Source organism: Microtus pennsylvanicus, chromosome 1 (assembly GCF_037038515.1).
Source record: "Microtus pennsylvanicus isolate mMicPen1 chromosome 1, mMicPen1.hap1, whole genome shotgun sequence".
In the NCBI taxonomy this organism is placed as follows: domain Eukaryota; kingdom Metazoa; phylum Chordata; class Mammalia; order Rodentia; family Cricetidae; genus Microtus; species Microtus pennsylvanicus.
In genome coordinates, this window is record NC_134579.1 from 47,080,387 (window position 1) to 47,094,594 (window position 14,208).

General features: G+C 41.4%; 2 protein-coding genes across 2 annotated transcripts in view; both read left to right on the forward strand.

Annotated features, from left to right (window-relative positions):
• The window catches only part of LOC142837085 (cell surface glycoprotein CD200 receptor 2-like), a 28,245-nt gene extending 15,372 nt beyond the window's left edge, over positions 1–12,873 (forward strand). Inside the window, exons 3-5 of the mRNA XM_075951973.1 lie at positions 1,702–2,016; positions 2,129–2,377; positions 12,755–12,873. Of these exons, the coding sequence (XP_075808088.1) occupies positions 1,702–2,016; positions 2,129–2,377; positions 12,755–12,873 (683 nt within the window). The remainder of the gene's footprint in view (positions 1–1,701; positions 2,017–2,128; positions 2,378–12,754) is intronic.
• The window catches only part of LOC142844860 (cell surface glycoprotein CD200 receptor 2-like), an 85,439-nt gene extending 71,635 nt beyond the window's left edge, over positions 1–13,804 (forward strand). The window contains exon 7 of the mRNA XM_075963664.1: positions 13,234–13,804. Coding sequence (XP_075819779.1) covers positions 13,234–13,240 — 7 coding nt within the window. The 3' untranslated portion in view covers positions 13,241–13,804. The remainder of the gene's footprint in view (positions 1–13,233) is intronic.
• The last annotated feature ends 404 nt before the right edge of the window (positions 13,805–14,208 follow it).

The following is a 14,208-nucleotide window of genomic DNA, read 5'->3' on the forward strand; positions in this document are numbered from 1 at the left end:
TGTTTGATCGTTCTTTCTTGGTTTCCCAGGGTATTATGTACGTATTTACTCATTTCTTCAAATTTTTGGTTATACTTCTCATCCATTTCTATAAGGGCATTTTTCACATGTTGTTTAAGGGACTCTACAGCTTTCATAAAGTCAATTTTTTCCACTTCTTCTGTGTTATGGTGTTGGAGACCTTCTGTTGTAAGATCGTTGGGTTCTGGTGTTTTCATGTTGTTTTTCAGATTATTGGGTGAATTCTTTCCTTAGCACCTGCCCATCTCCTCCTATCGATGCTATCTAAGGGGTCTTTTAAAACTGGTTCAGGTTCCCCTGCTGGCCAGGGGCTCCTCTTACAAAATGCCCTTGCTCTGTTTCCTGGATCCTGCCGGGGGCCAAGATCCCTCTCACCCCTCAGAAAGGTCTTCAGGAATAGGACCCGGCTCCTCCTTTGCCAGGGACCTCCCCAACCGAAGGCCTACCTCTTTGGTTTAATTGTAGTGGGGCGATCTGTTCTTGGTGTTGCGCGCGCGGTCCCTGCAGCCTGCTTCTCCTGCTGGGACGGTTCCCGCCGCCAGCAGCCTGTGTCCTCTGCTGCCGCTCTGGTCCCAGTGGGTCCCCGCCGGCTGCGCTGGGCGTCCTCCGGCCGCGTTCCGCCGCCCGGTGGTCCGGCCGCGTTGCGTTCCGCCGCCCGGTGGTCCGGCCGCGTTGCGTTCCGCCGCCCGGTGGTCCGGCCGCGTTGCGTTCCGCGGTCCGGCCGCGTTGCGTTCCGCCGACGTTGCGTTCCGCCGCCCGGTGGTCCGGCCGCGTTGCGTTCCGCCGCCCGGTGGTCCGGCCGCGTTGCGTTCCGCCGCCCGGTGGTCCGGCCGCGTTGCGTTCCGCCGCCCGGTGGTCCGGCCGCGTTCCAAACTGTATTCTTTAAACACTGCTTGGCCCATTATATCTAGCCTCTTATGGGCTAATTCTCATATTTTGCCTAACCCATTTTTAGTAATGTGTGTAGCACCCCAAGGTGTGCTCACCGGGAAGATTCTAGCCTATGTCCATCCTGGGTCGGAGCTTCATCGCGTGTGCCTCAGAGAGCAGAGCTATCGAGTCTGCCCAGGAGAGGGGAGCATGGCCTCTGAGCTCACTTCCTCTTCCTCCAAGCATTCTGTTCTGTTTACTCTGCCCACCTATGTTTTAACCTATGAGGGCCAAGCAGCTTCTTTATTATAATTAACCAATGACCTTCCTCCATCAGATGAGGACCTGGAGACCTCAAATAGGCAAGTGCCACTGAAATGGTATATTTGAGATGGTTAATACAATGCTTATCAGAGTCAAGGCTTATTATTCACATCGACTATTGCTCATGTAAAAGAGATAATATTACTGACTTTTTTTGTCACAGGTGACTATAACAGATAATTTTGTTGAGTAATCACCACTAAGCAAACCTGTATCCATCATGGATGCTTAGTCAGTCTACAGGAAGTGGGAGGTTTAATGGTACATGATGCATGCAGCCAACAGGCATTGAATTTTTACTTTAGAAGGTAAATAATATATTTAATTCTAATAGATTGAACACACAGAAAAAAAGAAATGTGAAAAAATCGAATTTATCTGGAATACATTTATAAGTCAAGCAATGCTCTTCTGTAACTTCATATACACTGCTGTAGACAGACTTAACACAGATTTCCTTTTTTCATTCTTTGTGTGTGTGTCCAGTTAGCACTACACTGTTTGTACAGATGGGTGAAAAGGCTCTGCTGCACTGCCCTGCTTTTCCAATGACAGAAACAGTATTAATAACATGGGTCATAGTCCCCAGAGGGCAGCCTCCCTGCAGAATAATCTACATAGCAGAAACAAAGATCAATGAAACCAACTGCACAGATAAGAGAATCACCTGGGCCTCCACACCTGATCAGAGTCCTGACCTTCAGATCAATGCAGCGGCTGTCGATCATGACGGGCTTTATTCATGTGATATACTAACACCTCAGGGGAATTTCCAAGAGAGTCATGACCTCCACGTGCTAGGTGAGTTACATGGTCACATATCGTGCTATTTCAGGTCACCAGATTTTAGATAGAATCAGACACCTTTGTAATTTGTGACAAGACTGAATCATTTTCGCTTCCATCTCCACAGTGCCTCCAGCAGTAACCCTGCTTCCAGGGGAAAACAGAACAGCAGTTTGTGAGGCAATTGCAGGCAAGCCGGCTGCGCAGATCTTTTGGAGTCCAGATGGGAATCACGTCACTATGCAGGAATCACACAGCAATGGCACCGTGACTGTCAGGAGCACCTACCTCTGGGAGCAGAACAATGTGTCTGCTGTGTTCTGCTTTGTCTCCCATCCGACTGGCAACCAGACTCTGTCCATAGAACTCAATCAAGGTAAGTGTCCCATATTTAAAGAATAAATGCCCTGCAGGGTATAGACTCAGGTAAGGGCTTTCTCAATAGGACTCTGGTTGCTAGGTAATTTAGATTTTTAAAAAGTCAACAAGTGGGGAAATCATGAGATTAATAAGTTTCGGAACTGCAAAGGAAACTGTTAATTGACTAGAGAGGTAGCATACAGATTTGATGGAGAATTCATATCCAGAATATGCAAGTCATTAAAAAAATGAAATACACCAGGAAAAGAAACAACCAAATTTAAAAATGAGCTATGTATCTGAATAGATTGTTCTTGGAAGAAGAAATACAACTGACCTAGAAATATTTTAAAATGACTCACTATCCTTAACCATCAGTGTAATGCAAATTAAAACTACTTTGAGATTTTGGTCTTAATTCAGCCAGAATAATTAATATCAATATAAAAGACAGTAGATGTGGGAAGTCGCGGAAACTTCATGCACTGTTGGGAGTAAAATTGGTACATCCACCATGGGGATAAATGTAGCTGTACCTTAGAAAACTAGAAAGAGATCTCCCATACGACCAAGCTCTTCCCCTCCTGGGAACATAAAAGTACTCTGACTACAGAGATATATGCCTATTTGTGTTCATGGATGCTCCTGTGCTAGGATATGGATACAGCTTAGATGTCCATCAACTGATGAGTGATCAATGCCTGTGAGTGAAAATCGTATGGATGTTATAGAGGCTACTAACTGCTTCTGGTTGATATAAACTACGTAAGGAAACCTGTACCTGGTACTTCATTTGTGGCCAAGAGCCCCTGGATGGGGAGTCTTAAATAAGTCTTTTATCATATACTAAAGTGTAAAATCCATGTACAAATATTAAAGAATAAATGGGGAACCTGAACAGAGTTGTAAGCCACTGCGTTTCAACCACAGCTGCTTGTTCCTTATGGGTAAAAACAAACAAAGAAAAAACATCTCTTCCTTGGTCACTTCTATCCCTAATGCAAACCCTGCCTCTTTTTTAAAAATTTTTTATTGAGAAAAAAAAAAGTTTCCGCCTCCTCTTAGCCTCCTGTTTCCCTCCCCCTCCTCCCGCCCCTCTCCCCCTACCCCCACTCTTCTCCCCCTCCCTCTCCAGTCCAAAGAGCAGTCAGGGTTCCCTGCCCTGTGGAAAGTCCAAGGTCCTCCCCCTCCGTCCATATCTAGGAAGGTGAACATCCAAACTGGCTAGGCTCCCACAAAGCCAGAACATGAAGTAGGATCAAAACCCCTTGCCATTGTCCTTGGCTTCTCATCAGCCCTCATTGTTTGCCATGTTCAGAGAGTCCGGTTTTATACCATGCTTTTTCAGTGACAGTCCAGCTGGCCTTGGTGAGCTCCCAATAGATCAGCCCCACTGTCTCCGTGGGTGGGTGCACCCCTCGTGGTCCTGACTTCCTTGCTCATGTTCTCCCTCCTTCTCCTCACTGGGACCTTGGGAGCTCAGTCCAGTGCTCCAGTGTGGGCCTCTGTCTCAATCTCCATCCATCGCCAGATGAAGGTTCTATGGTGATATGCAAGATATTCATCAATATGGCTATATGATAGGGTCATTTCAGGTTCCCTATCCTCAGCTGCCCAAGGAACTAACTGGGGACATCGCCTTGGGCACCTGGGAGCCACTCTAGGTTCAAGTCTCTTGACAACCTAGTGGCTCCCTTAACTGAGACATGTGCTTCCCTGCTCTATCCAACCTTCCTTTATTCCAGTCATCCTGTTACCGAAGTTCCTCCCATCCTCCCCTTCTCACTTTTCTCTCCCCATCTCCCCTTACCTCCATCCCACCCCACCCCCAAGATCCCATTTTTTTGCCCGGCAATTTTGTGTACTTCCCATAGCCAGAAGGATAACTTTATGTTTTTCTTTGGGTTCACCTTCTTATTAACTTCTTTAGGATCACAAATTATAGACTCCGTGACCTTTATTTATGGCTAGAAACCAATTATGAGTGAGTACATCCCATGTTCATCTTTTGGGGTCTGGCTTACCTCACTCAGGATAGTGTTTTCTATTTCCATCCACTTGCATGCAATATTCGAGAAGTCATTGTTTTTTACCGCAGCGTAGTACTCTAATGTGTATATATTCCATACTTTCTTCATCCATTCTTCCATTGAAGGACATTTAGGTTGTTTCCAGGTTTTGGCTATTACAAACAATGCTGCTATGAACATAGTTGAACAAATGCTTTTGTCATATGATAGGGCATCTCTTGGGTATATTCCCAAGAGTGGTATTGCTGGGTCCAGGGGTAGGTTGATCCCGAATTTCCTGAGAAACCACCACACTGCTTTCCAAAGTGGTTGCACAAGTTTGCATTCCCACCAGCAATGGATGAGGGTACCCCTTCCTCCACAAACTCTCCAGCAAAGGCTATCATTGGTGGTTTTGATTTTAGCTATTCTGACAGGTGTAAGATGATATCTCAAAGTTGTTTTGATTTGCATTTCCCTAATTGCTAAGGAGGTTGAGCATGACCTTAAGTGTCTTTTGGCCATTTGAACTTCTTCTGTTGAGAATTCTCTGTTCAGTTCAGTGCCCCATTTTTTAATTGGGTTAATTAGCATTTTAAAGTCTAGTTTCTTGAGTTCTCTATATATTTTGGAGATCAGACCTTTGTCTGTTGCGGGGTTGGTGAAGATCTTCTCCCGGTCAGTGGGTTGCCTTTTTGTCTTAGTGACAGTGTCCTTTGCTTTACAGAAGCTTCTCAGTTTTAGTAGGTTCCATTTATTCAATGTTGCCCTTAATGTCTGTGCTGCTGGGGTTGTACATAGGAAGTGATCTCCTGTGTCCACCTTTTGTAGGGTACTTCCCATTTTCTCTTCTATCAGGTTCAGTGTGTTCAGATTGATACTGAGGTCTTTGATCCATTTGGACTTGAGTTTTGTGCATGGTGATAGATATGGGTCTATTTTCATTCTTCTACAGGTTGACATCCAGTTGTGCCAGCACCATTTGTTGAAGATGCTTTCTTTCTTCAATTGTATACTTTTAGCTCCTTTATCGAAAATGAGGTGTTCATAGGTTTGTGGGTTAAAAACCGGGTCTTCTATACAATTCCATTGGTCGGCTTCTCTGTTTTTATGCCAGTACCACACTGTTTTCATTACTGTAGCTCTGTAATAGAGTTTGAAGTCAGGGATGGTAATGCTCCCAGAAAATCCTTTATTGTATAAGATTGATTTGGAAATCCTGGGTTTTTTGTTTTTCCATATAAAGTTGATTATTGTCTGATGTGGGAGTGTCATATATCAATCTGTTGATTTCATTGGCTAAGTAATAAACAAACTGCTTGGACTCATAGCTTAGAACAAAGGTGGGTGGAGTAAACAGAACAGAATGCTGGGAGGAAGAGGAAGTGAGCTGAGAGACGCCATCCTTTCCTCTCCTGGGCAGACACACGCAATGAAGCTCTGACCCAGGATGGTTGTAGGCTAGAATCTTCCCGGTAAGCGCACCTTGGGATGCAACACACCTTATTAGAAATGGGCTAGTCCAGGTGCAAGAATTAGCCTAGAAGAGGCTAAATAGAAATGGGCCAAGTAGTGTTTAAAAGAAAACAGTGTCCGTGTAATTATTTTGGGTAAAGCTAGCCTTGGGAGCGGCCGGGTGCCAGGGACGCAGCCCGCCACTTCTTATTACTACAATTGTCCTCTCAAGATCTGTGAAGAATTTTGATGGGACCTTGATGGGGATTCCATTGAATCTATATATTGCCTTTGGTAGCATTGCCATTTTTACTATGTTGATCCTCCCAATCCAAGAGCAAGGGAGATCCTTCCATTTTTTGGTATCCTCTTCAATTTTTTTCTTCAATGCCTTAAACTTCTTGTCAAATAGATCTTTCACTTCCTTGGTTAGAGTTAGCCCAAGATATTTTATGCTGTTTGTGGCTATCGTGAAAGGTGATGCTTCTCTGACTTCCCTCTCTGCTTCCAAATCCTTTGTGTATAAGAGGGTGACTGATTTTTTGGAGTTGATCTTGTATCCTGCCCCATTACTAAAGGTGTTTATCAGTAAAAGTTCTTTGGTGGAGTTTTTGGGGTCGCTTATGTACACTATCATATCATCTGCAAATAACGAAAGTTTCACTTCTTCCTTTCCAATTCGAATCCCCTTGATTCCCTTATGTTGTCTTATTGCTATTGCTAAAACTTCAAGCACTATATTGAAGAGGTATGTAGAGAGTGGACAGCCTTGTCATGTTCCTGATTTTAGTGGGATGGCTTTGAGTTTCTCTCCATTTAATTTGATGTTAGCTGTCGGCTTGCTGTAAATAGCTTTTATTATATTTAGGTATGACCCTTGTATCCCTAATCTCTGAAATACTTTTATCATAAAGGGATGTTGAATTTTGTCAAATGCTTTTTCAGCATCTAATGAAATGATCATATGGTTTTTTTCTTTCAGTTTATTTATATGATGGATTACATTGATAGACTTTCGTATGTTGAATCAGCCCTGCATCTCTGGGACGAAGCCTACTTGATCATAATGGATAATTTTTCGGATGTGTTCTTGGATTTGGTTTGCCAGTATTTTGTTGAGGATTTTTGCGTCGATGTTCATGAGTGAGATTGGCTTGTAATTCTCTTTCTTGGTTGAGTCTTTGTGTGGTTTTGGTATCAGAGTAATTGTAGCTTCACAAAAGGAATTTGGCAATGACTCTTCTGTTTCTATATTGTGAAATACATTAAGGAGTATAGGTATTAAGTCTTCTTGGAAGTTCTGGTAGAATTCCGCATTGAAACCATCTGGTCCTGGGCTTGTTTTGGCAGGGAGGTTTTTGATAACAGCTTCTAATTCTTCGTGACTAACAGGTCTATTTAGATTGTTCACCTGGTCCTGGTTTAACTTTGGTATATGGTATTTATCTAAAAAAATGTCCATTTCTTTTACATTTTCCAGTTTTGTGGCATAGGGCTTTTGTAGTAAGATCTAATGATTCTCTGAATTTCCTCTGTGTCTGTGGTTATGTCCCCCTTTTCATTTCTGATCTTATTAATTTGCATATTGTCTCTCTGCCGTTTGATTAGTTTGAATAGGGGTTTATCAATCTTGTTGATTTTCTCCAGGAACCAGCTTTTTGTTTCATTGATTCTTTGGATTGTTTTCTGTGTTTCTATTTTGTTGATTTCAGCCCTCTGTTTGATTATTTCCAGTCTTCTACTCCTCCTAGGTGAGTCTGTTTCTTTTTTTTTTAGAGCTTTCAGGTGGGTTGTTAAGTCTCCAATGTGTGCTTTCTCTGTTTTCTTTAAGTGGGCACTTAGTGCTATGAACTTTCCTCTTAGGACTGCTTTCATAGTGTCCCATAAGTTTGAATAGGTTGTTTCTTTATTTTCATTGAATTCAAGGAAGACTTTAATTTCTTTCTTTATTTCTTCCTTAATCCAGGTATGGTTCAATAGTTGACTGTTCAGTTTCCATGAGTTTATAGGCTTTCAGGGGGTAGCCTTGTTGTTGAATTCTAACTTTAATCCATGGTGATCTGATAAGACACAGGTGGTTACTAATATTTTTTTGTAACTGTGGAAGTTTGCTTTGTTACCGAGTATGTGGTCAATTTTCTAGTAGATTCCATGAGCTGCAGAGAAGAAGGTATATTCTTTCCTATTTGGGTGTAATATTCTATAGATGTCTGTTAAGTCCATTTGATTCATTACCTCCATTAATTCTCTAATTTCTCTGTTGGGTTTCTGTCTGATTGACCTGTCCATTGGTGAGAGAGGAGTGTTGAAGTCTCCTACTATTAGTGTGTGTGGTTTGATGGCTGCCTTGAGTTTTAGTAATATTTTTTTACGTACGTGGGTGCTTTTATATTAGGGGCATAGATATTCAGGATTGAGACTTCATCCAGATGAATTGTTCCTGTTATGAGTATAAAATGTCCCTCTCCATCTCTTCTGATTGATTTAAGTTTGAAGTCAACTTTGTTAGAAATTAGTATGGCCACACCTGCTTGTTTCTTAGGTCCATTTGCTTGATAAGACTTTTTCCAGCCCTTTACTCTGAGTAGGCGCCTGTCTTTGTGGTTGAGGTGTGTTTCTTGTAAACAGCCGAATGTTGGATCCTGTTTTCGTATCCAATCTCTTAGCCTGTGCCTTTTTATAGGTGAGTTGAGTCCATTGACATTAAGTGATATTAATGACCAGTGTTTGTTAACTCGGGTCACTTTTTTAGTAGTAGAGTGTGTGTGTTTCCCTTCTTTGAGTTGCGCTGGTGAAGGGTCTCTAGATGTCTGAGTTATTTAACCAAAACATGCCTCTTAGTTGTCTAGCAGACAAGTGACAGATTTTCCGTAACAGTGGAGCTCACCAGCTCCTATTCTGCAGAATGGACATAGAATCAAACTACCCTCTAAATTTATATCATTCTACCTGTAGATCACTGCATCTCTCATGGCTCTTCAGAGAGGTCACTTTTTAAGTGAATAGTAGATAGAACAGAAACTTTCAACTGGTCAAGGGGAAAAAAAGGAGAAAAATTTTTGGTAAATTCTGAGGTTAGCAAAGGTCAGAGGAAGTGACTTCTGGACATGACAGGCCGGGTCTCTAAACTCACAAGCTCCCAGCAAAGCAGTTTCCTGTGCAAGCTGAAGTCAATCAATGTTTATCATGGAGTGGAAAGAGACCCCTGAGTCCCTCCACTGAGAAATGTGAACTAAGGACAGTTGATGGGTTCTTAAGGAGAGAGCGTCAGCTATCTTTGAGGCTGAAGTTCCTCACAGGCCCCAAACCAGGAGTATATGGGCAGGATAAACTAACTGAAGTCAGTGTGTTATAAAAATAAAGATTAAAAAGTTGTTGGGGGAAACAAAGCGAATGGGGATCTGATAGGTTAGGATGAGGAGTTGTAGGTGAATATGATTTCATGAAATTCTCAAAACTTTTTTAAATAAAAAAGAATAATGCTTTTCAAAATTCTAAAATTTGCATGGGATGCCATTCAGACAGAGGACTCAGAGGATCTAAGTTAGATTTGACCTGAAAACCTCCTCCCTGAAGACTAAATCTCATAGTCACCAAAGTGCTGTGTAAAGTGCCCCAAAAGGGAAGCACTTGGTAGTTCCACCTGGCTATGAAGCTTATGAACCACAACAAAGACTAGCAAGGCTGGTCCCTAAGGTTAAACAGTAACCATATCTTAGCAGCAACCAAAAGCTGTCCAATTATAGCCAAAACACACTCAATAGGAGGACGATCATGCCGGGTACTAAAAACCTAACCAACTACTCAAGGTTAGTGAGGTCAGTGATCTTAGAGACAAAGGTATTATAGCCCTTCATTAAACCAGAGCATTGATTATCTGAATTCAAAATACTCCACTAGTAAATGTGGCTCTTAACCTTTACCAAAGAACTTTTTCTTTGTAATAGACAGAAACCATTGTAGAATGCCACAAATGGTCAAAATGCAGAACACAGTGATCATAGGATGTCCAGTCCTCTTGGATACATATACAACACAATTCCTTTACCTAATGCTCAGGAAATATTATAAAAGAGGGGTGAAAACATTAAAAGAGCCACAGGGCAGGAAATCTACTATAAGATTTTGTCTCTTCAACTTCCTGGATAGACCACCAGTAGCACGGACACAAAACTCGACAATTAATAAACAGGGTCTTCCTGAAACTGAAAAGCTTCTATAAGGCAAAGGGCACTGTAAATAAGACAAAACAGCAGCCTACAGAATGGAAAAATATCATCACCAACCCCTCATCTGACGGAGACCTGATTCCTGAAATATATAAAGAACTCAAGAAACTAGATATCAAAAAATCAAATAATCCATTTAAAAAAAATAAGGTACAGACCTAAACAGAAAATTCTCAACAGACGAGTCTCAAATGACTGAAAAACACTTAACTGAATGATCAATAACCTTAGTCGTAGAGAAATGTAAGTCAAACTGACACTAAAATTCCATCTTATACCTGTCAGAATGGCTAAGAACAAAAATAAAAACAGCTCCCTTTTCTGGAGAGGATGTGGAGTAAAGGGAATACCCCTTCATTGTTGGTGGGATTACAAACTTATACAGCCACTTTGGGAATCAATTTGGCATTTTATCAAAAAACTGGGAATTAATCTACCTCAAGACCCAGCTATATCATTCCTGGGTATGTACCCAAAGGATGCTCAATCATGCCACAAAGACACTTGATCAACTATGTTTATAGAAGCATTATTTGTAATAGCCAGAACCTGGAAACAATCTAGATGCCACTCAAACAAAAAATGGATAAAGTAAATGTGGTACATTTGCACAATGGAGTATTACTCATCTGTTAAAAACAATGAGGAACAGGAAAATTGAAGGCAAATGGATGGATCTAAAAAAAATCATCCTGAGAGAGGTAATCCAGACCTAGAAAAACAAACAAGGTATGTACTCACTCATAAGTGGATTTTAACTGTAAAACATGAGATAACCATGTTAAAATTCACAGACCTAGAGAGGCTAGGTAACAAGGAGGACCCAAGGTGAGACACAAGGATGTCCCTGGGAAGGGGAAGTAGAAAAGAAGTCATGGGCGGAATGGGGATGGGTGGGCATAGGAACTTGAGGGATTGGTTTGGGGAGTAAGTGTAGGTTTAGAGTACTGAAAGAGAAGACTGGAAAACGTGGATTTGGGGAATCAGGCAGAAACCTTATGCAGAGGAAACTCCCACAAATCTACAAGGATGATCCCAGCTAAGACTCCTAGCAATAATGAATCCTGAACTGACCATGTCCTATGATCATATTGCTATTGTTAACAGAGACCCTTCATTCAGTAACTGATGGAGACAGATATAGAGATCCACAGTCAAACATTAGCCTGGGTGCCAGGAATCCTTTTGAAGACAAGAAGGAAGGATTTTTGCAATCAGAGAGTTCAAAGATATGTAATCTGGATTATAGAAATTCACAGAGTCTGAATCAACAATGAGGGAGCCTGCATTGGATTACTCTAATATGTGACAATTGTGTAGCTTGGTCTATTTGTCAGGCTCCAAACACTGGGAGTTGTGACTGTCTCTAACTCTTTGGCTAGCTCTTGGGAACCTATTCCTCACACTGGATTGCTTTGCCCAGCCTAAACCTAAGGGAAGACATTTAGTCTATAGTTATTTGATATTTGATACTTTGATGATATCCATGGGAAGCCTGCCCCTTTCTGAACAGTAACAGAGAAAGAGTGGATTAGGAGGAGGTAGAGAGGAGCTGGGGAGTAGGTAATGGGAGAAGAAGAGGGAGGGGTAACTGGGACAGGTATGTAAAATGAATGAATGAAAGGATAAATAAAAAACTTTTTTAAAAAAGATTGTGTCTCCTGGAAATGACAGGAAAGCTTCACCCATGAAACCTAAACAAGTCAACATCAATAGATATACAAGCATGGTAGCAGCAAATCCTATGGATCCTCACCCCTTGCGTTTGTTTGAATGTAATTGGCTCCCACAATCTCATAGGGAGCAGCACTATAATAAGGTGTGGCTATGCTGGAGTGAGTATGGTCTTCTTGGAGAAAGTGTGTCACTGCAGGGATGGACTTTGAGGTTTCCTATGCTCAGGAACCACCCAATGAGGCAGTTGGCTTACTGTAGCTTTCAAGATGTAGGACTCTCAGCCCCAGCACCACATCTGCCTGCATGCTGCCATGCACCCTGTTGTGATGAAAATAGACCAAACCTCTGAAACAGTAAACAAGCCACTCCAATTAAATGTTGTCTTTATAAGAGTTTCAGTGGTCAGATTGTCTCTTCACAGCAATAAAGACCCTAACTAAGCCACTGCTAGATTAAAAATTATACATAACCAGGGGTGCTACGTAGGGGGAGAAGTAGTCTTCCCTCAGAGATGGCCCCACAATTGGTTATCCAATACCAAGTGGCCAGTTCTGAAATAATGTACATTCAAGCAACAAAAACTAAGCAGATTTCATTAGCATATAATGTAAAAAATAGGTAAGGAAAACAAGAAAGAAGAGGTTAGGAATTTAAGAAGGAGCATTGGGAGATTGGAGGAAGGAATAGGAATGGATAGAAATTGTGTAATTATATTTTCATAAAAATAAAATAAACAGGAACTTTGTCCTTATATAACTGGGAAGTATTAACAATAATACTTTGTACCTATTCACTGTAAAATATTTGGTAATGCCTATGAATCATAAAAGCTGAACTAGGTTGCTGAATTTCATCCTGAATTAGTAGTATATGAGTAGTATTTGAAGTATAATTGATAAGGTTTTCTGATTTTGACATTCCCTAAGACTTTAAGAATACTGTAAGTGATTTTAAAGCTGTTTTAATTCTTGATTAAAACTATTATTTAACTGATTTGTCCTTTGAACTTGCCTGTAGTTACAGGTGTCACCAGCACACTGCATTCCCTGCTAATAATTCCGTGTGTGAAACTTGCCCTTCTGGGGATCATTCTGCTCATCCTAGGATTTGCTTTCTTCCAGAAGAGAAATTATTTCAGGTAGGAACAGAAAACTGAAACGTTAAGACTCCTTAGATGAAAACATTCTCAAAAGTTTGAGCTCACAGTTGACTGGGAAAGTCTGTGCTGTGGCCCCATCATCGTTGTTCCCGCAGCTCTTCTTCATCCCCAGGCTTTCTTTAAATAAAGGAGCCCAGGCATAGTTGCCCACGGTGCTTGCAAAAGTGTCTACTTGCTGCGGTTCTGAGGAGGGACTTAGCCTGGCCTTCTCTTTCAGGAACCAGTGGTAGAAACGAAGTTCCTGGCACTTTATGAGTTTATTTACAAGTTTCTTGACACCTGCAAGTTTCTGCTCATTCCTACTTAATTGCGTTTTTATATTGTTTATTTTCTTTATTTCTAGAAAATGAAAATCTAGATTTCTGAAGCCCGTAAGTCTGATGACACAGCACAAGAAAACAGCCATTTGCCGTCACCTTTCTCACTGACATCCAGCTTACCTGCTCCTGATGTCTTCATGTTTGTTAGAAGTCATATGACCGTCTGCAGTCATGCAGTATGAATCTACAGACAAAAGCTTGGGTCTTACTGTCATACATGCTACAAATGTCTATCTACTCCCTCTTCTCCACTTCGTAGGTCAGAAAAGATGGTTTAGCAAATGGTGAGCAACAGTGTTGGATGGAATTCCTTCACACACATCTTCCAGGAAAAGCTTCCATCGACTCTCTGTTTCTAGAACATTTCACGTGATCATAAATGTTACTCTGTCAGATACCATAACAAGCAACACCTTCAAGTCAGTTAGTACAGGCCTTCTTTCTTTCTTGCTTGCTACCAAGTAGCTGGACCGTTGTGTTTTGTATTAATCTTTGAATACATATGACGTGGGATTCCCTTCTGTATGCTGTGAATATGCTTTGTTATCATTGATTAATAAAGAAACTGCTTTGGGCCTCTGATAGGGCAGAATAGAGCTAGGCAAAAAAACCTAAACTGAGTGCTAGGAGAAACAAGGAGGAATTCATGTTTGATTATTTTAGGCCTGGATGGCCGGGATCTAACAAGCAGTCTCTGCCTACATATATAACTAGGAACAACTTCTTTTTGTTGTTGATATCTCTGCACTTTAATAAAAGTTACAAGTTGAGTCCAGGGAAAGCACTGCCAGGGTCATGGAGATAACCCTGGAAATCCCTTTACTGTTTAAAGACCCAGTGTCTCAATCCCCATGCTTGTCTGCATTGTTACCTACAGGGGTTGGGATGGTCATTGAGGGTAAAGGTAAGACACTGGTTAACCCTAATAACTGTAAACCAAGACCTTGTCTTCATATGACACAGATAGCATTCTATAATCAAAAATACATTTTTAGTTA